This window comes from Babylonia areolata, chromosome 1, assembly GCF_041734735.1.
Source record: "Babylonia areolata isolate BAREFJ2019XMU chromosome 1, ASM4173473v1, whole genome shotgun sequence".
NCBI lineage: Eukaryota > Metazoa > Mollusca > Gastropoda > Neogastropoda > Buccinidae > Babylonia > Babylonia areolata.
In genome coordinates, this window is record NC_134876.1 from 62,446,441 (window position 1) to 62,474,352 (window position 27,912).

General features: G+C 38.5%; 1 protein-coding gene across 1 annotated transcript; it reads left to right on the forward strand.

Annotated features, from left to right (window-relative positions):
* LOC143285216 (mitotic checkpoint serine/threonine-protein kinase BUB1-like) lies at positions 1-27,912 on the forward strand. The gene is made up of 23 exons (XM_076592464.1): positions 1-233; positions 4,758-4,817; positions 5,667-5,811; positions 6,232-6,428; positions 6,775-6,932; positions 7,191-7,387; positions 7,878-7,972; positions 8,690-8,901; positions 9,366-9,480; positions 9,941-10,388; positions 11,018-11,144; positions 11,453-11,588; positions 18,495-18,612; positions 19,092-19,270; positions 19,578-19,718; positions 20,294-20,667; positions 21,168-21,313; positions 21,905-21,988; positions 23,678-23,767; positions 24,576-24,736; positions 25,255-25,444; positions 26,215-26,321; positions 26,956-27,912. The coding sequence occupies exons 1-23, from the start codon at positions 97-99 to the stop codon at positions 27,134-27,136; spliced, it is 3,798 nt and encodes a 1,265-aa protein (XP_076448579.1). The 5' UTR covers positions 1-96; the 3' UTR covers positions 27,137-27,912.

Here is a 27,912-nt window from a genome sequence, read left to right on the forward strand (position 1 = left end):
AAGGAAATTCACACTGTCTGTCTATCCGCTTTTGAGTTCAAAGGTTCATTGTGAATAATATTTGAAGGTAATTGAGACTGGTAGCTCTAAACGAAAATGAGCGATTCAAGCGAATGGGAACTTAGCAAAGAAAATGTACAACCCCTGCGAGAAGGACGTAAAATCGCCGCGTTGACGTGTGCTTTGCAGCACCACACACCAACTGATGTGCAGCACATCAAAGACCAGAGAAAGTATGCTCTCGTCTGTATGTTTGTCTCTCAAAGTAATTTCGTCCGTGAAGATGTCAAACGCATATTGCAAATGTGTTAGCACGCGTGAGTTTGTAATTGTGTTGTGTATCATGGAGATGAAAAGACAGAGGGACGAGGAAGGACTGGATGTCATCATCAGAAATGGTAAAATCATTCCCAGACCCAAACCCGGACAGGATGAAAAGGACAGAGCTGGTAACACTGGGGTACCAAGCTCAGAGCACTGACTCAAGAATATCAAAAGAAATGCTGTAAATAATGTAAATAGTGCAAATAAAAAAGATTTGAAAGTTACAAACAACAAGAGTAATGGTAATGTAAGGGGTGAGAGTTACAGTCCTGAAGGTCTGAAGTTTTTACTATTAAACGCTGATAGTATTGGAAACAAAAAACAAGAACTGAATGCCTTGGCTTGGGATTTAAATCCTGACATTATTGCAGTTACTGAACTGAAGCCAAAGACCCTGAGACCTGACTGTGGATGGGAACCTGTAATTGATGGATATGTTTTATATACTAATGAGGCTGGGAGGGGGGAATGCTTGTTTGCAAAGTCGAATCTGAATGTGGTACGTAGTACACAGCTGGAAGAAGTCTTCAGTCCCTCTGTCTTCTGCTCCATTGCACTTGATAATGAGGAATTAAAAGTTGGAGTTGCATATAGATCTCCCAGTAGTTCATTAGAAGAAAATAAGAAATTAATTAAATGTGTATCACTGTTTTTTGAAGGCACAGGTAAGAAAGTGTTGATGGGTGATTTTAATTATCCAGATATTGATTGGGAACAAGAAGTGTGTACCAAACACATAGACCACCCTGCTTCAAAATTTCTGGAAGTATTGCAAGATAATTTTGTGGTACAGTTTGTTACGGAACCAACACATTTTCGTGGTAATCAAACAGCAAATATTTTGGATTTAGTTTTAGCAAACAGAGATGACTTAGTTTATAATGTTTTATATTATCCCCCTATAGGTAAAAGTCACCACTCTAGCATTATGTTTGAAGTTGATACTGGTATTCTACTACCTGGTAAGTCGAAAGGCAGACGCTATTTTTATGATAGAGGTGATTATGAGACAATGAGGCATGCATTGGATGACATTAATTGGAAAGAGACTTTGGAACTCAAATCTGTAGATGAGTGTTGGTCTTGCATTTCTGATAAATTGAAGGAATTACAAGATAAGTATGTGCCATTTAAAGAGTTTTGGACTGGAAACAAAAGTTACAAAAAGACTGTCCCATTTTTTGTTTTGGAAAAGATACGATTGAAAAGAAGGACCTTCAGATGGTATAAGAAGTATAGGACGACTGAAAATTATAATGCTTATGCACGTGCTCGAAATCAGGTTAAGAGGGCATTACGAAAAGCTACCAAGGAAAAAGAGATGTCTATTGCAAAGAACATTAAAAGTGACCCAAAGAGACTGTTTAATTATATTGCATCACAAACTAAACCAAAGGAGATTATTCCGAACTTAAGCACACCTGGTGGAACTTTAACTAACAATGACAAAGAAAAGGCTGAGGTCCTAAATTTGTTTTTCTCTAGTGTTTTCACAGTGGAAGATGTCACCAATGTTCCTTCTTTTGAGTCAGAATGCAAGGCTTCAACAGATTATGTTGAAGTTTCAGAAAAGATTATTAGTGACAAACTTTCACAGTTAAAGGTAAATAAATCCACTGGTCCTGATGGAATGCACCCTTATTTGCTAAAAGAATTACATAATAGTTTAGCTATTCCCTTAAAGATTCTGTTTGTTAAGACTGTATCATATGGTAAGATCCCACAGGCATGGAAAGTAGCACAAGTAAAACCAATATTTAAGAAAGGTAACAAACAAGACCCTGGAAACTATCGACCAGTAAGTTTGACATCGGTTGTATGTAAAGTTTTTGAAGGTTTCATACGTGATACTTTGAATAAACATTTGATTGATAACAACTTACTGTCTGATTATCAGTTTGGCTTTACCAGTGGTAGATCCTGTGTGACTCAGTTGTTGAATACTGTACATGACTGGATGCAGTCACTTGAAAACAATAAACCAATGGATGTAATTTATCTGGACTTACAGAAGGCGTTCGATAAAGTTCCACATAATAGGTTAATTGCTAAATTGCAAGGGTACGGTATTTCTGGTAAATTGTTGGAATGGATAAAAGATTTCTTAGATGAGAGAACACAGTACGTATCAGTAGGGACTGAGTCATCGTGTCCTGTTAAGGTGAGTAGTGGTGTTCCCCAAGGCAGTGTCTTGGGGCCCACACTCTTTGTATATTATATAAATGACATGCCTGACATACTAGACTGTTTTGTGAAAATCTTTGCAGACGATACAAAGATCTATGAGGAAGTAGATTCTGATGTCGGTAGATTGAAATTACAAGTTAGTATTGATAATTTAGTACACTGGACTGATAGATGGCAAATTAAATTTAATAACAATAAATGTAAAGTTTTACACGTAGGCAGAAATAATCCACATTATAAGTATTATATGAATGGTACGGACTTGCAGGAGACTTCATCGGAGAGAGATCTTGGAGTCATTGTTGACTCTGGTCTCTCTTTTGATGTTCATATTAATGAAACCATTAAAAAAGCCAATAGATTGACCGGAATGCTAGTTGGAAACATACAGTGTAAAAGTAAAGACATAATGGTGCCATTATTTAAGTCATTAGTCAGGCCAGTCTTAGAATATGGGAATGTTGTTTGGAATACGGGTTTAGTGAAACATACAGACAGTATTGAAAATGTTCAACGAAGATTCACTAAAAGAATCATTGGCTTTGCTGATATGGACTATGAAAGTAGGTTGCAAGCACTTAAGTTACCTAGTTTAGAATATAGAAGACTGCGTGGTGATTTAATAGAGATGTATAAAATGACACATGGATTATATGACAGCAGAACCATAAACTCTTTGTTTACATTGAATGAGAACAGTACCACAAGAGGCCATTCATACAAACTATTAAAAGTTTCAGTTAAAACTTCCAGATTTGCACATTTCTTTACTAACAGAGTAACAAATGTTTGGAACAATTTGTCACAAGATGTTGTTTCCGCAGGAACAGTGAATACATTTAAAAATTATCTTGATATTCATTTGAAAAATTTAAATTACAAAACTCATTTACATATTTATTGATTTTTCAAGCATTGCACACTCAATGTTGAAAAATGCATCAGACATATGTGGGGACTCTCTTTTTCTTCCCCACATCAAGCGGGCAAAAGGCCTCGTCAGGCCTGCACGCCTTGATATGATATGATGATATGAACGTGTTCATGGTGGTTACTCGTGTTCTTTCTAACAAACGGAAGTTTTGTTTTGCTTTCAGAATTGCTAATTTTTCACAGAATCACAGAAATGTTTGGCTATGGGCTAAAAGCCTTTTGCCCTCATAATCAGTGTCCATTTTATGTGCTTTTGGATCACTTGTTGTGAACAGACCCTTGTTTAAATCAGGCATAGTGTATACTATATCTGCAGCTCAATAAAGATTTAACTCTGTGGAAAATACATGGTTCTTAAACTTTTTGTCAATGTGATTTTTTAAATGAATTTTTGGAATGCACTGCCTACTAACACAAAATATGCACCAGATATCAACAGCTTTGAAAAAACACCAAGATGAAGACCCTAAATAGAAAGACTTTTTCTTTAGTGTAGATTGAATATAATGTTATTTTATAAGATAGGCATGCAATCAGACCTAAACAAAGTTGAAAAATAATTAGGAGACACAAATAGGCCTTGAGGCCTAAGGCCAAAAAAACCAGTCCCTACTACTACTACTACTGCTACCACCTGTTTGCATCAATGACATTTAAGGTCCCAGTCTCATGCAGTCAGTCATAACTCAGTCATAAGGCCATTGCCGTATATGGGCAGTGAATTCATCACTGTGTCTAGAGTTCAGCATAGGAAGATGGGGCCCAATCATCTTCCACCATATTAACCATATCTGAGTCAGGTATCCATTCACACCTGGGTCGAGAGAGGAAAACAAAGTGCTTTCCCCAAGAGCACAAAACCATGCTGGAATAGGGCCTCGAACTATGATCACAGGTGAACACTGGATCAGAGGTCCAACACCTTCACCTTGGTGAATGGCTCGCAATGATATTTAATCTTAGTAATCTTACTCAGTCTTTTCTGAAGTTTTCAGTAAGCCAAACTCAGATGATTTACCCCACTAGATTTTTTATTTAGCAAGGGCTGTATAAGTGTATTCAAAAGACATGAAATTGAAGACTTTGTCTTTGTGTTTGGTCATTTTGGTTTTACTAATTCTGATACAAAAGTTGTACTCATACTCTGATACTGTCTTTACTGAATGAATTTATATTGAGAAAAGCAGAGTATGGAAAACTGAATCAGAAACCAATAAAGAACTACTGACCAAAAACAAGCAAACATAATACATACAATGACACAGAATCAACAAAAACAAACACCTTGATATTTTGATTTCATTCATTTTCAGTTTCTTTGAACAGCAGATCAGAATGTATGATGGAGATGACTCACTGGAGGTTTGGGACAGGTCAGTAATAATTATCTGTCACTGTCACTAATGTCAGTATTTATGTGTTGTTATGATAATGAATAAAACAATTATTGGTATTTTCACCACATTAATTCTTGCCAGTGTTGGACTCAGAGCTCAGATGAAACATAGCTAATTAGTAATTAATACAACTTCATGACAAAGTTATAACACAATAAGTGAATAACATTATCACACCACTCAGATACCGATACTGAAATAGTAGTTTGCTACTAGTGTAGCTGTAAAATTTTGGTTTGTAAATTTATGATTGATTATAGTGTGTTGCTCTTTTATTGTCAGTATAAGGTTTTATTATTTTTGATATCTTCATTCTTGCAGTCACAGAATTGGATTTGAAAATTATAAAACATGTTAAGAAAAAAGTTCCAAATTGAATAGTAAGTGTACATACCCATAGATGTACAGATCTGTATATCACCATTTTTATTCAAAATCAGATACATGTAGTATCGAATACAATGTATCATAGTATGTATGCAACTGAAAAGCCGTATGGGGATAACTTAATGAAGTTAAATCATGGAGAGGCATTGACTTCATGGAAACTGGTAGATTTATAAGCAAGTATACTTGTGTGTGTTTCTGCATGTGTGACTGTGTGTGTGTTTAATGCACTGGGGTGGGGGTGAGGGGGGTGGGGTGTGTGTTGGGGGTCAGGGAGGGGGGGGGGGGGCGATGTGTGTGTACAGATATATATATATATGTAAATGTGTGTGCATGGTTGAAAGAAATGAATGCTTAAACTCTGTACATTTAGTGTGCGGAACATGGCTGTGTATACACATGTAACTGTAACTGTGTAAGTGATGATCTTCCTCACAGCTACATCAAATGGACGGAGCAGAACTTTCCACGTGGGGGTAAAGATGGAAATCTACTGGAGCTTCTGCAGCGATGCCTCACTCACTTCCAGAATCATGAGGGATACAAAAATGACCCCAGATTTGTTCACATCTGGATCAAATTTGTAAGTTATAGCATACATATCTGATGAATGCAATTGTGGACTTATTTTTTGTAACTGTATATACTATATTGCATTATGAGAGAGGAGAACAGGGGTGGGTGAGAATGTTTGTGTCTTTTCATATATATATATATGACTGATAAATTTTGGATTCAGTACCATTTCAATCAGTTTGTGTATTACATGTATTTATATATGTTCTTTTGTTTGTTCATTTTTATGATAATCAATTTTAGATGAACAGTGGTGGATCTGTGATAGCCTTCCCCTCTCCCTTTTTATTTTCTATCAAGTTCAGAATAAATCAGGAAAAAAAACCAACTATTAACAGTTTTCAGTCAATCGAAAGCCTGATATACTGTCATTGGTACCTCCATACACCTGTTGTTGCTTCATACACCTGTTGTGCTTGTGTTGCAGGCTAATTTCAGTGATGACCCTGTGGAGATCTATCGGTACATGTTTGATCAGAATATTGGCTGCCATCTAGCTGTGCTGTATGAGGAGTGGGCCAACTTTGTGGAGCGCCTTGGCAACACAAAAAAAGCTGATTCTATTTACTTGGATGGTATTTCACGAGGTGCACAACCATTGGATGTTCTCAAGTTAAAGCACAGGTTTGTTCCTGAGATGTGTGTAACATTTTTTTTTCCTCTTCAGTCCTCTTTGTACTACAATTATACTAGATTCTTGTATTGCATTAAATCAAATTTGAGTTAAGCAAAATTTGACACGGCATGTATGTTTGAAAGGAGGAAGATTGGAAAGATACTGTTTGATGAAGAGCATAATGAATGTCAGCAGCTTAGTTCTAAATACTGATGTTCAACTGAAAACCATATGAAAATTTGATAACTCTCCTCTTCATAGATTATTAGAACTTTGTAACTTTAGGAATCGTGTCATATTTTGAATGAGAATCATGGTGTTACCTGTTTAAAATGTCAGTGAAATATTTTCCAGTGAGTTCCAGATGCGTGTGGCAAGAGGCCTGGTCCTTCAGCCAAGGGAAGAGGCAGATGAGAGACAGACTGGGGAGGAGCAGAGAATGGTGCTGGGCAGACTGAGAGCCGATAAGAAGAACCGTGTGGGTTCAACAAGGACAGGAACAGCAAAACTGGGTAACATGACTTTGTTTACTTTTATGTTGGCCATGTATGTTTCCTTGAAACCAATGATGTTGACAATGTGTGTTTTGTTTTGAACATAACACAAGTATGAAATGGAGGAAATTCAAGGACTTGAGACTTTACTTCTGACATCATCAGTGTGATGAAAGACCAGATTTTTTGTTCTGTCATTGGTTTGACATGAGGATATTGATTTTGATGACACTTCATAAGTAATAAGGTATGTAAAGAATAGCACATATGTTTCAGGCCAACCTCGTGCACTGGCATCTTCAGTAGTCACTGCCCCACAGCAGCAGAGAGGTACAGGGTTCCAGGTCTTTCAGGACGAAAATGCTCCTGTTTCTTCTGTATTGCAGCAGACTGGGGAACATAAAACTATACCTGTGAGGGAACAGTTCAATCGTGAAAATGAACAGGTCCCTGGTGTGTGGACCAAAGCAAAGGTTGGTTTTCATGACACTGTTGGATAAAGCTACTCTTGACCCATAGTCATATCTGATGACAGACTAAAAGAAAAAGAAATATTATAATGCTAAATGTTAATGATATTGTACGCACACAACACTCATGTGCACTTACATGCATGCCCACATGCACATGAAATGTCTGCTTGTTCCATGCCATCCACAGTGAACATTGATAGTCAACATCATGTGTGAATGACAAATGATGAGAAAGTGAGAGTGGGAATCAAACCCAGACCCCAACGAACACTTTATCGACAGTTAACGGTAACCATTCTGCCGCCTTCCTTCTACTCTGCATGTTATTGGTAGTTGTAAACTGTCAGATAGACACTTGAAAAATAAACAAAATTGCATTTAGGATTAACTTTAGTTTATAAATAACTCATGAGTTACCAGATGTTGTACAAATTGACTGCTAGTCTGGCTTGGACAGGAGATTTATGTCATATTTCATGTTTATTTCCAGGCCCCTCAACGTAAAGGTGTAGCAGCAGCTGCAGCAACACCTGCAACACCAGCATTTCAGATCCATGAGGATGAAAGCACCAAACAGGATCAACAGTAAGCACTCTGAAGTTCAGACTTGGGCTTTCTGTGAGATTATTATGATGGTGACACTTCAGACAGATGGTTGTTTTGTGGGAAGATGACTTTGAATTTGATATTGCTCATTATATTTTATGTATATTTCCTTATAGAATGAATCAGACCAGGTGTTGAGTATGTTTGTGTGTGTATGTGTGTGTGTGATTATCTGGTAGTATTCTAATAGGTTGCTCAGACTTTACAAACTTTAATGTTTAAATTGTCATTTGGAGCATACAAATACTTAAGTATCCAGGATTTTGCATATATTCTTTCATGCACAGTTATAATCTTTTAAAAACAATCCATTGTTTTGATAAAACAAAGAAACTTTGCCATAACCATGTCTTAATCTGGATTTACATGGCTTTGACTGTCACTATGTACTGACAACATGCTTACATGCTTTTTCTTTTTAGTGACAGCAGAAACTGAAATTTTGTCAAAATTCCATTATTGTTTATATTCGTACATTGTTCTTACTCTAAAACTGATTAACCTAGCTTCAACATTTTCAACATACACATGTTTAGTATCTTCCTTTTCCTGTGTTCGGCACAAGTTTAATAACCTTTCTGTTTAGATGTCTGCACATTAAAACCACAAACTAGTTTGTCTCAATGCTACACATTTAGTTATCAGCAAAATGATGTACATGGTATCTGTGGTGCACTGATGTTATTCATTGTGCAGTGCGAATGCTGCCCTGGTTGACAGTCACATTCTGAGCTCAAGAAAAGCAGATAAACCAGGGCACCTTCTGGACCCTATTCGTAAGGTTGCTTCTCGTGACGAACGCCCCATGTATTGCAAAGAAAAGGTGTACTGTGGTACTCAGGAGTTCTCCCTTGAGGAGCTCAGGAGCCTCAAGTACATAGAGAAGAAGAAAAAAAAGCAGCAAGAAGGTTTGTCCATTATCTTGTTTGTTGTTTGTTATTGTTTGTGTGTATTTTTATAAGATAAAAGTATGGGTTTTTTTTTGTTTGTTTTGTTTTGTTTTTTTGACAGGGAAGGGTTTTTTGGTGTGTTTTAATGGAGGGAATGGTGATTCTTTTACTTAATCTTAATTTGTGAATAAAAGCAGAGATGGGGGGCAGTTCAGCACAATGCACTATCAAGTCAAAACAGCATCTATTATTGTTTTTGTTTTTTTGTATTTCTTTTTTAGGTGGTTTTTATATGTACCAAGATCATTAAAGCATCAAATGACAGACTTATTTTCGGTTAAAACATTTGCATATGAAGCCAAAATACTTGGGAAACTGTCCCAAAAACACTTTTTGTTGTAAATAACAACTGTATTGCTGCTGCTGCTAATGTAAACAGTCAAATATTTAGTGGCAAAAATGTTTGTTGTTGGTTTTTCAAGAGGAGCAAAGGAAGTTGGCAGAGCAGCTGAATGAAATGCGACTGATTCGAGACCAGGTCCAGAAAGATATTGAAACCATGCGGACAGAACACAAACAGCTTATAGAAAAGCAGAGGTAAGTGGCTTACATGATTTTGTCTTGTCAGTTTTTCCTTTACAGACCATTTGTATAAAAGAATAGTGGAGAAATGCTTCTTTTTCAATACCAATTGCATTTGTGAAGAAACGTGCAAGGAAAGGTAATCCGCAAATAGTTAAAAAAAAAAAAACGTTGTGCAGCCAGAAATGGGTATCTCTCCATTTCATGAATTTATATTGCAAGCCACATTTGTGAAGTTTACAAGGAAAGGTAATCATTTATGACAAATATGTGCTCTGTGAAATAGGCATCTATGTGAAAGTTTTTAGATCAATCAGTTGAGGCAGACCAGTTGAAGAGATGATTTTTTTTAATCATACCATTTAACACTGAGTTATGAATAGCAAATTTGAAAGAATTTAATTACAGAGATTGTATTATTCTTACTTTTAAAAAGATATGGTTTGTGGACAACGCATGATTGTGTGTGTCACAGACAACTGCAGCTGTCCACGGAGAACTCTGGTGTGCAGCCCAGTCCTATGCCCATTGCAGGCGGTGGTCAGTTCTGTTCAGCTCAGAACACCCCCAGCTTTGGTGCTCCTCTTTCCTCTGCACCTTCTTCTGGCAGTTTTAATGCTGCCCGCTCATCCGCCCCATCCTCAGCCAGCTTCAGTGCCCCTCAGCCTTCAGGACGGTTGTCGACCAGTTTCAGCAGTGTTCCCACCTCCGCCTCCTCTTCAGCTAACTCCAGTCTACAAAGACGGGGCCCACCAGCTTCTGCTGTGTCCGGCAGTGGTCTACAGAATGCTAGTTTGAACTCCAGTCAGAGAACACCAGTGTTTTCTTCAGAGCCTAGCGTGTCATCTGGCAGTGGTAGCCAGCATCATCCCCATCAGCCTCTGTCTGCTGGACCCACCCCTGACAGCAACACCTCTAAACATGTAATGGCTCTGCTGGCTTGGCCTCTCCCTGTCTCTCATTTTCTGTTCTTTTTTTTATTTTGTCATTGTATTTTTTTTTCATTGACCGAAAAACATGGAGAGTGATTGATATCAATCATTGATATTGCACTAATTGTTGTTGCACCAAGATCAGGATCAAACTATTTGCAATTTAATTGAAAAAAAAATCTGCAGGCGTGTTTTCATACCTCAGAAATTTTGTTTTAGAAATTCTCGCAGTCCTTAATTGGAAACAGATGTGTTAATTTAATTTTCCTATCTTTTATTTTTTCTGAAATAATTTTTATTTTACATGAATCTATTGTTAATCAAGATTATGCAACATAATGAACATCGTCACAATAAACACATGCACATGACATGATACTTTTCATCAAATTCACATATTTGTGTTATTTTGATTTTTGTGCTGAGGCTATACTTAAAGGTAGTATCCAATGCTGTTTCCTAGATTATATGTACTGGTACTTATTTATATATATATATATATATATTTTTTTTTTTTTTTGGACACATTTAAGCATAGCAAGATATACTGTGATTGATTAATGCCAGTTTTGGATCACCATTGTTATACAAACAAACTAAAAAGGAAATCATTTGTGTAGAGTTTGACAAGTGCGTCACCTACAATGAATATGAAGGAAGCCCTGCAGATGGTGCAGGGCATGTATAACGCTACTCTGGACTGTGACAAAATCAGTGCCTGGAATCAAGAAGATACAGAAATGACAGGTTTGTGTTTTGTCTCTCCCTTAATCACAAAATTTAAGTCGCATAATTTTTCTGAATGTGAAGAGATGTTTTGGCTTCCATGTGCGTGCTTTGTACATTGATATATCAGTGTGGACGAAATGCATTTGAAATAGCGCATGTCTTCAGGAATCATAACGTAAGGAATTTTAGATCATGGTTTGAACAGACCTGAATGTGTAAAAGTAAGCAAAAAATCAAAATTAAACACTGATTGATAATTATTTATCAATAACATTATTATTAGATACTGATTTGAGGTAAACATCCCAATAATTATCTTATTTCAGAAGCTGTTCAGCCAGCACCACCACCAACAAATGCTGCTCCCATCATGGTGTTTGATGAGACAGAACAGAAAGCTGTCCCAGCTGGAACGGCTCCAAAAATCTTTTGTGATGAAAATGCTCCCTTGCAGGAAAACAGGTACACCTTTCACTTTATTTATAGGTTTTGTTCTTGCATGAGTTAAGCCATTTCTCATTATCATTACAGTTATTTCATTTTATGTGCAATATTACCTATCAACATTACCACAGCATCCTCTACCCAGTACAATGTTACAGATTTGACACATGACAATATACTTTGTATTTATAATGAAGTGACACTGCACAGGTAGAGACACTGTGGTTGTGTCTGCCTCATTGTGAGCATGAGCAATGGGTCAACATGTGTAGATAATGAATTTGATTTGATCAGTATCAGTAGCTCAAGGAGGTGTCACCGCATTCGGACAAATCCATGTATGCTACACACATCTGCCAAGCAGATGCCTGACCAGCAGCATAACTCAACGCACTTGGTCAGGCCTTGAGAAGTAAATGAATATGTAAATTATATAGACAAAGAAAAAACATAAAAAGAAAGATAATAATAATGATAATTGTAATAATAACAATGATAATAATAATAATAAAAACAAGAGAGGCAAGGCCATCAAGACTCACTTGTGATAACACTTTAAAAAAAAAATCAAATCGTTAAAATGAGTTCTGTATTTGTTGTTATAAAGCTTCGGGTAAAAAAAAAAAAGAAGAAAAAAAGTCCTGACGGCAGATTTGATCCCCGCGTGTTTGGGTGAGAAGAAACTGTCTTACCCAATACACTATCGTGGCTTCTTAACTGACGTTAAAAAATTTAACATTTAAAGATGCTTTTTTAAAGGGCGATAAATCACTTGCGGTATTCACAGTGAGAACGCTGTTTAAATCATATTATTCTGGTGTATCTTGGGCATTCAAAAATTCTTTAAGGGCAATTAAAAATTCTTCATAAGTCCGCAGTAAAGATGTGGCTATTGCCACTATCACACTTCAACATTTAGCTGTTTTCTTTGGATCTAGATAGCTGTACAAGTTTCGTTACACCTGCCGGGAATGTACGACACAGTCAATTCAATTTCTCTTTTATGTTCATTCTAGTTTTATAGTTTTAAAGTTGATATGAAAATTGAGTATTTTGTTAAACTAATAACATGTAGAGCCAAGTACAAATACTTCTAAACATCGTATGAAGTGAAAAGGACTTCATTTTGAGAAAATTCAAGACTGGAAATTTTTACGTTTCATCAAGGGCATTAACTCTCATGGTTTATTATTTTAAACTGTGAATTCCGACTGATTTTGTTGATATTTTTATGTCAGTTTGGGGCATAATCCAGTAAGTGATGAGGTGTTCACAGATCTTTCTCTGAACAAATATTTAACGGTCTCCTCCAACTTTCCATCACATGTTATCGTGTATTGTCGATTGAATATAGGATTGAACGGGCAGGTCTACAACTTGAAACAAAATGGCGTCATTTGCATTCGTGAAGAATATGAGCACGTGCTTTGAATATGTATAAATATGTGTACGCAGTTGATTTTTGCCCATGACCTTCAGGGCTCAGCCAATAGATCTATAAAGTCCACTCTTAGTATTGATTTTAGTATTTGCCGAAAAAGACCACTTGGGCGAATGAACATAGTGAAAGCCCTGTACACTGAGAGTAAAACACACAAGCTTTTTATGTATTGAGTATAATTTCAGAATGTAATGTTTAAGATAAGAAAGATCAGTTTAAAGCAAACTAGCCCCCCTAGCATTAATTACAGATTAATTTCCCTTTTTTATGATCTGCAGCAAAGACATGCACCAGAAATATAACTTCCATGCTTAGCAAAAGAAGTTCCTGTTTGAACAAAAAATGATAAAAATGACTGCTCTTGTTGTTGTGTCAGAATGTCAGATCAAAGTGCCAAGTTTAGAGAGAAAAAAAATATATAACAGTAAATTCAGTTTGCATATAATTTGACTTTTTTTGTTTTTTTTTGTTTTTTTGTGCCCATCCCAGAGGTGCAATACTGTTTTAAATAAGATGACTGGAGAGAACTGAATTTTTCCTATTCTTATGCCAAACTTGGTGTCAGCTGACAAAGTATTTGCAGAGAAAATGGCAATGTTAAAGTTTACCACGGACACACACACACACACACACAGACAACCGAACTGGGTTAAAACATAGACTAACTTTGTTTACACAAGTGAGTCAATAAATGAAAATTAGATAAAAAGACAATAATGATAATAAATAAACAAATAAGCAAAGAAATGTAAAACACACACACACACACACACACACACACACACACACACATGCATAACAGATATGCAACAAACATGCAGTTTCACCGATATGAAAGCACAAACAAATACACATAAACGTACACGAGCCTCAACACACACACGCACACACACACACACACAAATTACCCTGCCCCCTCTATTCCCCCACACTCATTCCTAGGCTACGTATTGCAGCTACCACAGCACACACACACACGTGCGCACACGCACGCACGCACTTATACAAGCACACACACACATACGCCCATACCCACCCTCCACACCCCCAACACACACATACACACACACATATAGTAATACAAATATATATATGCACACCCGCATGCTCCAGTATTCCGTTGCTCCCACAAGCCCTCCCCCCCCCCCACACACACACCCCTGCGAACACACACACCCACGCACACACGCACACATGCACGCACACACTTAACCAGTAGAGTGACTGTAAGATGCCAACTGATGTCCTACAAAAAGTATTGGCATAGTGCCTATACGTCGCCCACTGACATCCTGCATATGTTCCGATTTTTCCTGCGTTCGAGTGTGGTTCAGTTCACATAAACAGACTCTGAACAGTTAGTTTGATGTGTCTGGATTATAAAAATAGTATTTAAATGAACATACATCAGGTAGAAGACCCCTTTCTACTCGCTAATAATTTGCTAACTGACCACGTGATGTGCGTGGAAAAGGGGGTCGCAACATGTGCAAAAAAAGACATTGAAAACTGTCCAGTAAAGCAAATGGTCACAGTCATCAAATTTACACAATTCTGAAAGCTCTGCTTGTGATTATGCACAGCTTTCGCAATGGAGAAGGATCTCTCTTGTCTGATGAGTGGTTTGAAAACGAAGGTGATTGACAACGACAGCCAATGAAACTGCCAGCCTATTTGATGGTAATTCAGTCCATCCATCCAGTCAGATAGCGTTTTTGAACCAGTGGCTTTGACTGACAATATATACAGCAAGCATTGGAAGAGGGGGAGGAGAGGGAGAGGAGTTATGTAAGATGATAGGTCGAATGCCTACCAAAGGCACAACGGTTTTCACGAAATTCAGGGTTGAACCCATATTGGACATGAAACAGATACTTTTTGTTTTTAATACTTTTTTTTTAAAGCTGAATCAGCTGTATGACTTGTTTGAAGAGGTGGCAAGCCGGATGCATAATAGACACTTTAACTGGCCCATGTGCAACTTGAAAGCAGTGAATGTCATCAACGAACTTCACCCTCTCACTTGCAAACGCTCTTTGCTGTCAAAAAGTTTGCCAGCTCAGTTTCTGAGACTGTGATTGACCTTTTGCGTTGACTTTCTCCACCTTTGTCATTGTTGGGACAATGATTTACTTACATGTCTGCATGAGCTGTGATTTGTTTTTATTAACCCCTAGGCTGCCTGCATGACGAGATAACTCGTCATGGCAAGCATGTATGCTTCGCTGCCACAATGACGAGATAACTCGTCATCGAAATATTCTGACTTTTCCCTGGTTTGCATTCACTTCGTTGACAAAAATAGTGGTAACTTTAGCCTGGGGAATCTCTCTAGATTCTATTCATAGCTAGAAACCCCATCTACGTCATGAAGCAGTCCTTTATTTGAACGTTTTGGTTGGGTCACTGTCCAAGTGTTTGCCTGACTTCTCTCCTCGCTCGCTCAACAAAATGTCGGACTGACGCTGTGCTCAAGACATGCGATCATGACGAACTAAATCAACCAAGATTTCTTTCTTTAGCTGATGCTCAGAAAGAATTGAAGCGTAAATTCAAAGGAGAAGATAGTGATGAACATTTATAGGACGATCTGATAGAAAATAAAGGGAGCAATCAAGAGAGTGGCCAAGATGCAACTGTCAGTGAGTGATGCCAGCTGTACAGATGTTAGCAGTCGACAGAACATGACCGAATTAGCAGCAGAGCGATATTCTTGGCACGCAGCCAATGCGGTCTGATGAGAACTGAATCAAGTGACCGTGTGAGAGGGGTGAGGAGGAGGGGGGTGGAGACTGAGGGGGCGTGGCCTCACATCCATCTTATCACTTGGAGAAGTCACAATGTATTGTGTATCTATCTCTTAAAAAAAAAAATATATATATATATATATTGTGGTTGTTCTAGTATGATTTTGTGTTTGCAGATATCCATTTGTCCAGAAAATATGATGTTTTTGTGCAAATTACCTGACTAACGTTTGTAATGAACAAGTTGAAAATGTGACAAAAAACAAAACACTGATTTCAAAACAATAGCATGTCACTAAAAATATATAAAATGGGAAAACAGCATGTGTTTTGTATTCTTTATTCATTTACCTTTCAGAAAATATATACTTTTATGGGTCTTTCTCCAATAACAAAGAGCACAGAATTTTTTGAAAATTTATACCCGTTTTTTGTGAAAAAACCCTGGCAAATAGATTTCAATTAAATTTTATTTTCCTGGCAGCGAAAGGGTTAACTTACAGCCTGTTTTGATTTCTTCTACAGGTATTATATGACAATAGGCATGCTATTTCTAGCTGTATTTTGTTTCTTTTCTTTATGCATGTCATTATGTAGAGGTGGAAGTAGACTTTCTTGTTGCATAAAAATTATTATCTTGACTTTACATGTGTGAACAATTATCTACAATGAACCTAATTGGGAAAATAGCCCAGAAGCAGAATCTACCCTCATTTTCCTTCACAAAAATGTTTGCTTTCTGTATCACCCTTTTTTGTGATTTATTACCCCTGAATCTTCAAAATTCCCTTGAAAGGGGAGAGCACTTTTTTTTTTTACAAAATTCTCTGGCACTGAACTGGTTAATGTGGATAGAAATTAAATGAAATTGAACACACACACACACACAGAGGCTGCCACTGGTTGGCCGCAAGAGGGGTGGGAAAAGATCTCTGATGCGTGTTGCTCACGTTGTTGGATTTGGAAAAGCCCAAAGAGACTCTGTTCCATTTTGAAGGAATTTGCGCAATGTTGGTTTGGAAATGATGCCAATATTCATTTGATTTGCAAAGCATAGTTCTCTACCTTTCATGCTAGACTTACATCCGCTCCCTCTCTCTTCCTTTATTTCTTTGAGGCGATCGATGGTGTGATGGCCTTGTACCTGTTCTTTTTGGTATTCTTTGACTTTTCTGAGGATTTCCGATTTTCATAGATGTAGGCCACTCGTTGTTGCGTTACCAGCAAGTCTGTCAGCTTGCTCATTTCCCTTAACACCTGCATGTCCCGGGCAGTATGACCATGTAAGTTTTTTAATCTGAAAGTCGTGCATTGCCTCATGCCACTCTGGGCTTCTGATTCCACTTTCAATTTTCTGTATGAGGTTCATTGAGTCCGTTTGAATCATGGCATGTTGGTTTCCAGGCATATGGATAGATGATAGCCACTGGAGAGCATGTGTCACTTCAACTTCAACTTCCATCGTTAGGCTGTTGTGACTTTCTAAGCAGCATTCTCTTCCCTAATTGTTTTTCCATTTTGTTTCGCAGTGAATCCCCAACCAAATTGGTCTTTGGTGACTGAGCCATCAGTGTATATGATGATGTCCTATTCTTTACTGTTTTCTTCTGTGAGTAGCTTCACTTCTGCATCAGTTTTGCCCTCTGGCCATTCCCGACAGTGTCTTCCTAGAGTGGGTGAAATGGCTGTGTTGAATAGATGATTGAGGTTTTTGGGGTTTTCCTCCCATTCTTTTGTTTCTTTCAGGTCTTGTAGTCGGCATACTAGTTGGATTGTATCTTCTGCTTGCCCCATCCATGATCTTCATCATCATAGACGGCAGCCTTTTGGTTCCTTGACTGCATCATGCAGTGGGTTTTGAGGGTTTTCTGATGCTCTGAAGTAGGTCTTAACCTGTCCTAACTTGTTTCTGGCCTGCACTGAAGGAAAGTCAAGCAGGTATCGCATAGTTTCCATATGCGTTGCTTTTGTTGTTACAAGGATCAGCCTCATAGCTTCATTTTGAACTCTTTCTAATTTTAGGAGGCTGTTTTGAGACGGTGTTGTTTGCCCAAGTCCATAGTTGATCACACTGAGAACGAGTGATTGATATAGCAGGAAGAGGTGGCTTTGTTCGATACCTTTGGTTGCCATTGCCTTTAGGACTGAAAGACCCTTTTTGCATTTGAGAACAGTATTTTCTGTATGCTTTCTAAAGGTCAAACTGTATTCCAAGGTAGCGTAGGCATTCAGTTTTCTCGATTTGAATTCCGTCGAATGACACAGGTGGGGGTGATTTGCTTGCGGTTTTGTTGTTGAAGGTGCACAGCAACGTTTGGGCTTTCGTTGGATTGATGGAAGATCCTGTGTCCTTGCACCATTGAGCGATATTGTTCAGTTTTTTCTGGACGGCTTTAGTTCTTTCTTGAGCATCTTTTGAAGTTTTGATTACATTTGCCAACATTTGATTACATTTGCCAACAACTTATAATAATGTTCACTTGTTTCTCCAACTGGGCCGTAAAAGGAATGGTCATTATTTGGAAGTCATACTGTCTTTCAGGGTGGGTGAATCTCAGTATGTCTGTATTCTCTTAAGTGAACTGACAAGAGGTGGCACTAAATGTCACTTTATCAGAAAGCACAAGTCACAATTGCAGTTTCTACAGTAAGACTCTTGTCTTGTTTCATGAACTACAACTGCAAACCATATTAAAAGGGACTACTTTTGTGAGACGTTATGAACTTATGTATCAGACCACCAAGAGGTAACAGCCAGAAGGGTCGAGGCCGTGTACTTTGTGAAGGCAGACGGGCACTGCAGGAAAGACCTGGGTTGTCAGCCCCAGCTCCTGTCCAGGAATTCATGGCGGAGGTAAGAGAGCCTAAATCTAACTGACTGTTGTTGGTCAGTGATTGCATTAGCATTTATTTTATATGATATCAGTGTGGTGGTGGCACACATTCTGTAGACACTGGTTTACAAATACCTTTATACTGTTGAAACATGTCCATTTTAAGTTATTTGTTGGGTATTCCAGTTTAAAGTATCTGCAGGGGACAATTGAAATCTGTGAAGCAAATTTTCTCAAAACGGTCTGGAAGGTTACAGTTAGGTTGTGTAACCCATACAGTTTTTATCTGATCTGAAAGTGGTTTTCATTGATGGAAAGAGCACTGGAAGCACTTTAGGGAAATATTAAAAATTGAAAATGACAAAGAGATGATTGGACTGACAGTGGACAGTGGTCACATTTGATGACATTTCATGCTTAGTGTTTGGATGATTGTTCTGCCCTTTTAAAAATCAGTGTGTTGCGACAAAGATGCTGGAACTGCAGTGTTTGTTTCCAGGATGATGGAATGGGTGAAGGGACAGAGTTCTACCCCCAATATGACGTGACACTGGCAGCTGTGGGCTCACAGGACAGTTTTGCTGCAGCAGCCAGAGCAGCCTCCACCCCCTTTGGGTTTGGCAGACATGATGATGGTCGCTTGCCTTCCATATCTCTCAGCTCCATCAAACCTCACAAGTGAGCACATTGAGCTGGTGGCTGGCTTTTCTTTTATTGCGATTGATGTCTTCTGTTGCTTTGGCAGTCATTTGTTTCATTCTTGTCTCTTTTTCAAAGTGAGATAGTTTAGTTTATTGGAATAAATTTTGTAGATGTCAGAATGCGCCAAATAGAAATATTTTGTCTTTTTTGAGAATCTTCTTGAACAGTTTTTTTATGGCTTTGGATATCTCTCCAGTGATATAATGAGCACAAAATAAAATTGATGTTTACCATTGCATGAAATTTAATGTCAAACTGGTTTGAAATGTGTGTGTGCTCTTAGGATTGCTCGGGAAAATTCTGACGAGGAGATGGTTGATTCAGCCGCTGTACAGACGAATGACTCTGAGGCCCAGCATTCTCAAAATGCACAATTCCATACCTTTAACCAGACGCGGCTCACCCCAGTCAAAAATGACCTCAGGTAGTAAAGCATTTGACAACAGGTGTCAAGAATATTTAACTTTTTGGGGGGTGGGGGTGAGGGGTGTGAGACATGATTTTACTAACTTTGATGATACTTGGCATGTAATTGTAAGGGAAGTTCTTACACAGGTCACAGTTTTCCATGTGTTCATGACATGAGGTATAATCTCCAATATCTGATTATCCCCCTGTTCTACTCATTTCTCAAGAATGTTGCATTGGATGTTGCAGAGACTAGGTGATTGTCATCAGTAGGTGATATGTACTGAGTATGATTTTAAAAAAAAGAAAAAAAAAGAAAGTTGAGTGGCCACTATGAAAGGGTCCCCATCATTTTTGTGTGCTGGAAGATGAATGTGGGTGAAAAAGTGCATATATATTTACAGTAATAAATGGAAGAATATTTATTCAGCTGTATCTTCCCTGCTCCCCACCCTGATTAGAGCTGTATGAAAGTACCTGTTGTGGTTTAACCATTAACTGCTGAAGATATTTTAAACAGAGTGAACATTTTAGAAAGAAAACAACACTTTTTGTTCTGGTTGCATTATGAGGGAAGCTGCCTGTTTTCAGCCCCATCATTGAGGGAAGTTCAGAAGGCAGCAGTCAGGAGTCCAGGTCCCATGCAGCCAGCACTCTGGGTGCATCCAGCCGCCTGAGACACCCGTCGGGTGTGACCTCCACGTGTGATGTTGACCCGGCCCCTATGGATTCTTCCTCAGACAAGCATGTCATTGACACCTCTCACTATGTCCCTGCTGAAGTGGATGAGAAGACAGAGGCTTTGCTGTCCATGTCAGTATGCATCGACCCACACAACCCGTTTGATGAGGCCACCATCAAGAATTTCCTCAAGCGCATCAGTCCCCCTCTGGACCAACGGGAAGGCTACGTGGAGTGCAACCAGCGAGTGCCCAACTTCACTGGCTGTCAGTTCATCAACCTGGGTAGGCATGGCATTGAACAATCTGGGTTTTTGTTCACTGTTTGTCAACTATTGCTGTGCTCAATAGTTCTATCCTCTGCCATAGTTTTTTGTTTGTCTAGCCACATAAGAGCTCTTTTAGATATTTACATAGATGTTTATTCAAGTAAACATTTCTTTTTTATTCGCATGAGAAAAGGTACTAAAGCTCATGATAAATTTTAAGCAGAAAAATATGTTCAAAGGGACAGGTTGGGGTGTTCTAATGAAAATGTGGACACAAGAAATATTAGGAAACAGTGAAGACCATCGTAAAAATACCAGTCAGTTCATGAAACAGGCATACATGTCTTGGAACTGAAAGCAGCTGTAAAAGAAATGGAGTGTAACTTTTTAATGATTATCAGAAAAAAAGAGAATGCTTTTGGCTCTAGTGTACTTAGAGATGAGTAAGGCTGTTTTCCTGTAAAATGACATTGCAACCTAAGGTAAAAGTTTGTGTCTTGTTTTGCCTTGACAAAGGAATGGAAACATACCAGCTTCAAGGTCTGATTGGGGAGGGGGGCTACGCCAAGGTGTATCATGCTGAGTGCTTCACCACCAGTCTGGATGACAGCATGGATACCATGGACATTGAGCCCTCAAATCTCAATTCTTGTGTTATCAAGGTAACAAGTACAGTTCTCATACAGTCGGCCAGTTCGGCACAGCTTGTTTGCTTTACTTTTGACACTTTTCCTGGTTTTGCTGTTGTTTTGAAGTACTGAATGTGAAATTAGCATTACCGGATATGTGCTACATAAGCATGTGCTAACTAAGCTTACTTTACTGTGACCCACTAGTGCAGACTCTGGCAGGGGTCTGATTCCTGTCCTGTGCAAACTGCTACCTGCCTATGTAGCTATGAAAATAGCTATGGCCGATAACTTCCTGGAAGTAGTTACCTTCCCTGTGCATAACTTACATAATTTAAACACTAATGAACATTTCTGCTCTGAAAACTGATTATAGCACAGTAATGTTTGGATGTTTATAATGAAGTGCTTGTGTTGGAGTTGATAGATGTTGATATACTAACACCACTGAATTTAAAGATATCTGTCTCATATGCTTTTGAAAGAATGTAGTATGCTTTTGAAAGAATGTAGATACAGTGTTTGGTGAAAAAGTGTGTACTATTGTGTTTATGATGACAGTTGCACTTTAGTTGAAAATATTTTGACAGACCAAAAGATCTTTTTTTTACCCCTTTTTTGCAGGTGCAAAAGCCTTCTGCTCCTTGGGAATATTATATCTGTTCAGAGATCCATCAGAGGTTACAGAAATGTGGCCTTGCCTACATGGTGAGAAATAATTTTGTTTTGTTTTAGTCAGTTTATTGTAGTCCCTTGTAATGTGTTATCATATTTTGAATTCATGTCTGGACGGTCCAGTGTTGTTTCTGTTTGCGGTCTTTCAACCTCCCTGTCCAACATACAATTTGGTGTGTCACAAGGCTCTGTGCTTGGGCCCATTCTGTTGGTTCTCTTTACACAACTGATTTCCACTATTGTCAGTCATCAAACGTCCCACCATAGCTTTTCCGATGACAGCCAGCTGTATCTGTCAGGACCTCCATCTCTCCTTCCCTCTGTCACTGACTCCACTCAGGCCTGCATATCTGATCTGAAGACACAGATGACTGAAAACAAGCTAAAATTAAATGAGGATAAAACGGAAATCATGATTATCACCCCACAAAGACTTTGCCACACAGTCTCTCTTCCTTTATCAGTCTCCCTCATTGGCACCAACATTCCCCTTTCCTCTTCCATCTGTAATCTTGGTGTCATACTCGACCAGTCTCTTTCCTATCAGCAGCATGTTGCAAATGAATGCAAATTGTGTTACTTTGAAATTCACAGATTTGTATCTATTCGTCATCTGACTAGAGATGCAACCAAAACTCTCCTCTGTGTCTGTGTGCTGTCCCGCCTGGATTATTGTAATTCCCTGCTTGTTGGTTCAGCCAGCTACCTCATTGCTAGGCTTCAGAAAGTCCAGAACCATGCTGCTCATCTTTTCTTTTATTCCTCTAAATTTGATCGCGTCTCTCCTCTCCTTCATACTTTACACTGGCTCCCAATACAAGAAAGAATCATTTACAAAGTTGTCTCTCTTTGTTTCAAGTCCATTGAGGCTACTGGTCCACAGTATCTTTCTGATCTCATTCATCCTTACATACCCTCATACCAACTCCCCTCTTCTTCTGACAACCGCCTGCTTAGGATCCCCTGTGTTTGAACCAAAATGTATGGTCAAGGCAGTTTTTCATACCAAGCCCCCATTCTTTGGAATCAACTTTCTCAGCCTCTCCATCACTCATCTTCCCTGCAATCTTTCATATCCAGTCTGAAGACCCACCTTTTCCCCTCCTGAATAATTTTCAACAGCTTATCCCATTCCAGTATGAACTAAAATGACTATTAGTGAGTGAGTGAGTTTGAGAGTTTCAGAATTTGTTGGTTGTATTTGTGGTTGTGTACAATTTATGATTGTGTGCTATGACTTGTGTGATTTGTGGGTGTGTTTGTGTGGGGGATGAATAATTTTTTGATGTTTGGTATTTTGTGTTCTATTTTTGCTTTTTGATATGTGTGTGTGTTATATTGTAAATGCCTTGGGCTTATTTTCAAGATTAGGCATAAATGCTCATGATGATAATATGTATTTATTATTTATTTGCAACCATCAGACACCTATGAAAGTCAGAACCTGAACAGTTCTACAGATGCCATCAGCCATAAAGTGTCTCAGCTTCCTTCCTGCATATATACATGCAGAAGATCAAGTACATGTGGTGCTAAAGATCCCTTGTCAACATTTGATGGGTTATAAACACATGAAAATACCCAGCATGCATGAATGAAGGCAATGTCATCTGCAACTTGGTGTTGGTTGTGTAAAATAGATTACATTTATTATTTTTTCTGTTATGTTAGCCATGCATTAATCAGATCCTCAGATTAAGCCCTGTGAGTGTGTGTTCCTAGCGCCCTTGTATGATGGAGATAACACAAGCCTACTTCTACCAAGATGGAAGCTGTCTGGTCAGCGACTTCTGTCCCCTTGGCTCATTGCTGGTAAGTTCAGTTCTTGACTTTGTGAAACTGGTGAACCTGGTGCAGTATGTCAGTGTAGATATCAGTTTGTGTGCAAGAGCCAAGCAAACATTGGGGGTAATATTATGTCCGTTGGGAAATTGAGGGCTGTACAATATAAACCAATTTATATGATTATGTGCATTGCAAAGATTTTTCTAAAGAAATGGGTTGGGCACAACAGCTGAATGGTCTTTAGACTTCCTGAGGTCCATAGACCTTGACAACAAAGAGTGGAGATATGTTTTTTTCCTAATCATTCAGCTCACCATTTGTGTGGTTCAGTATCTGTATGTAGCATATTTAGCATTTGATGAGAAATGGGCTGTATCCAAAAATGGAGTTTGTTTGCATAAAGGATGTGGACAAAACATTAACATGAATTTCTGCTCATGAGAATGAGTAAGGATTGGTATTGCCCAAGAAATGTTATGAAGAAGGCATAGTGAAATTAAATGGGATTATGGCTACATTGAGACTGGTAACCAGGGAACATTTAGATAGCTGTTAAGCTTCGGATGATGTGGACCACCTTAAAGATACACAGTGCTTGTGAATTACAGAATAAGAAATAAAATTTGAATTTTGGAATCAGAAATAACAGTATACTATTGTATTCCTGTCTGCTGTGTTGCCTCCTCTGCTGTTGTGATGGTCATAGTCTGACACGACTGTCATACATACACACTGTGATGCTCAGCACATGTATTTTTGCAGTTGGTTTTGTGTTTTGTGTGTAGCTCAGCGCATGTGTTTTCTGCAGTTGGTTTTGTGTTTGTGCATACAACAGGGCCAAGTAAACCAGCTGAAGAAGCAGCGTGAACTGATGGGCAGCCTGGAGCCCCTGGCTGCTTTTCTGACCATTCATCTCCTGCGTATGGTGGAGGCTCTCCACCGCTGCCACATTATCCATGGGGACATCAAACCTGATAACATTCTGCTGACTGGCTTGTAAGGACTTGTCACAGATGATGTGGGTGTGTATGTGTGTGTGCGGGGGGTGTTCATAACAATTCAGACAATCACACATCATTTACAGAGTGAAAAATGAATTTCCACTGGCTGTAGTAGTTAAAAGGAGCATTAATTGCATAGTTTTTTTGTTTTGTTGTTTACTTATTGGTACTTCAAATTGCAGTATGATGGAGAAAAGAATCATCTCTTTTGCAGATGAGGGGAAAATGTTTTGCTTACATAGCTTGCTAATATGTTGAAATTGACTGCTTATTGGTAGAATGTCCAGTATGTCTTTGAGTTGACATTTCATTACCATAAACTTCAGTTTATCATAAAGATAGTTAAATAAGATTTTACTGTATTTTTTCTTATTTTAAGTATTAATGTTGGTCATCTTTACAGCTTGACTCCTCCAGACTTGTTGCTTAGTCATGTTATCAACATGGATCTCTCAGATTACATTGTGGTTTAGCTTAATATGAAATTTTGATTAATTTGTTTTTAATTGACAGCTCAATGTTGCCCCCTGGCAGCAGCAAAGAGGACTACTTTGGCACTAGCAATCAGTGTCTGCGACTGGTGGACTTTGGACAAGCCATCGACATGTCCCTATATCCTCCTAGCACCACGTTTTTGGCCAAAGTGGGCACCTCTGGTTTTCAGTGCATTGAGATGATGACAGACCAGCCCTGGACCTATCAAGTGAGATTTTCATATCAGATTAGTGTCCCTCTTCATGCTTTCATTACAAATCCTCATGTTTGTTTCTGGCGGCCAGACTCCAGTGTATTAAAACAGTTTATTTTGATTCACTGGTGTTCTTTTGTCAAGGGAAAGTGATGTATGTGGAGAACATGTTATGTGCATGTATCTAGGAAAATGCATTGTGTGTATTATCATTAAAATACTGATGTGCCTACAAGAAAGACAAATGTGTAAAGAAAATGAATCTGTAAATATGATTTCGATCTGTCTTCTGCCCCTTCCTATCTTTGTGGCTGCCTTCACCTCTACACTCCATCTCGCTCTCTGCGATCGGCTTCAGATCCATTATGTTTACGCATACCCAGATTCAAACATTCCACTGTTGGATGCTGTGCTTTCTCTGTCTCTGGACCTTGCACTTGGAATGAACTTCCTCTTTCGCTTCGTCAGGTCTCTGCACTCAACTCTTTGAAGTGTGGCCTTAAAAACCACCTCTTCACAAGACTGCCTCCCTCCCCTACCTCTTCCTTGTCTTCCTTGTCCTCAGTTTTAGAGTCATGCATACGTGCGAATGACTGGTGTGAAAGTGCTTAGATTTGTCTCTGCACAAGGTTCAGCGCCATATAAATGCTATCATTATTATTATTATGATGATGATGATTGTTTGCAAGTCTGAGTGTATCACTGTGCATAATCATGTCTGTTTTGAAGTTGGTTGTAGAGAAAGAATGATGGCTATAACGTGGGGTATTCGTTCTGCATTTCAGACGGACATGTTTGGCCTGGCAGGCTCAGTGCATGTGCTGGTGTTTGGTCAGTACATGAAAGTGTACAACTCTCAGGACCAGTGGCACATGACCTCCAGTTTCCAAAGGTGGGAACAGTCTTGGTCACTCATTCGTGTAAACAAACATGTGGAAATGTCATCCCGTGTCAGATGTTTGTGTATGGGTGTGTGAATATTCATAAATGATAAACATTACTTGGACAGTTCTTGGCAACTGCAGTCATGGCATAATAATAGGGTGAAATATTACCAACCAAATATACAAGAAGGAAAGCTATACCGGAGATCCTTGATGAATAATTTCTGCTATAACTTTAGTGTTCTTATAGTAAAGTGCGTTTGGTTGTAATGATTGTTTTATATTCTGATTAATTGTATCTTTAATAAAACAGATAATCTGCTTACTGTTGGTTGCAGAAAACAGTATATTAGATAAGTACAGTTACTACCAAAAGAACAGGAATATTTGCCAAGTATTGAATTAAGACACCATGGCAACTGATGAGACTGAAAAGGGAAATGGCTATAACTGTCAGGGCCTGTGTTAAAGCAGGTGGCCTTTAAAAAAATTATTTTAAAGATATTTTCAGTCTGTTAGTTTATTCTCTATTACTTGTGGGTGATCATTAGTTTGGCACTTGGGTATAATATATGTACTGGAATTTTGATGTGAAGAATGACTTGAAGATTTGCCTGCCTATGATTGGTTTGTGGTGTGCAGGAAATGGAAAGTAGATCTGTGGAAGAAGCTGTTTCACCAGCTGCTGAACATTGCGGACTGCAGTGAGCAGCCAGATCTGGCCAGTCTTCGGCGAGAGTTTGAGGACCACTTCATGACCAACCTGGCGCCGCACTTCAACAGCATCCTCACCAAAGTGCAGGGAGTCACTACCACACACTAGCTTTCTCACAAAGACAGAGACACTCAGACTGAATGGTTCGTCTTCTGTACTTGCTGGTGCTGCAGACAGTGAACAGTATAGTTTTGCTTTTGTTGTTGGTGGTAGAGAGAAAAGAAGGTACTAAATTCAGTTGACAAAATGTTTTGTGTTGCTTTTTTCTTTCCCCTTCGCAGTGTCTTGGCCTCCATTACAGTCACTGGAGCTGTTCAGTTCTGTGGGTGTGTGATCATACAGTGTGGTTCTGCACATGACATCTGTACACAGTGGTCACATCTGCTTTTTCTGGTGTTTATCATCATTCATCCTTAGGTCTGATGTGAGAATGAGACTGCTGCTTCACACTGTAAATGGAAGTTTCTGTTTTAAAATGTCCTGCATCAGATGTTCATGGGATCATTTTTCAGACATTCTGCATGAAAATTAGGTTTTCATAAATATGTAGACACATACATATGGCTTGTTTACTTACCATTAACTAACACACTTGAATAGAACTTAAAGTAATGGATACAATAAAACATTTGTGATTTCTTGCCTGTCGTTTTTTGTCAAACACAAGCAAGCATGCTTGCATTAAAAATATTTAGCATATATATATATATTTTTTTTTTTTGTTGAGAAAATAATTGAAACGGATGAATGTTATGAGGAGAGGAATGAAATCTGGAGGTAGAAAGGGTAATGAAGTCACTGCTTAGTGCTAACGTCACGTCACTGTCAGAACTGATCCTATTCAATTTCATCTCTCAAGTCTCAGTCTCGCAATGATGACTTGA

Excerpts from the sequence above, each read along its gene's own strand:
- LOC143285216 (XM_076592464.1), top strand. The coding sequence starts at position 97 with ATGAGCGATTCAAGCGAATGGGAACTTAGCAAAGAAAATGTACAACCC. Across the intron at positions 6,429-6,774 it reads GTTCTCAAGTTAAAGCACAG|TGAGTTCCAGATGCGTGTGG; the intron begins GTTTGTTCCTGA and ends AATATTTTCCAG. Across the intron at positions 11,145-11,452 it reads AGAAGATACAGAAATGACAG|AAGCTGTTCAGCCAGCACCA; the intron begins GTTTGTGTTTTG and ends ATCTTATTTCAG.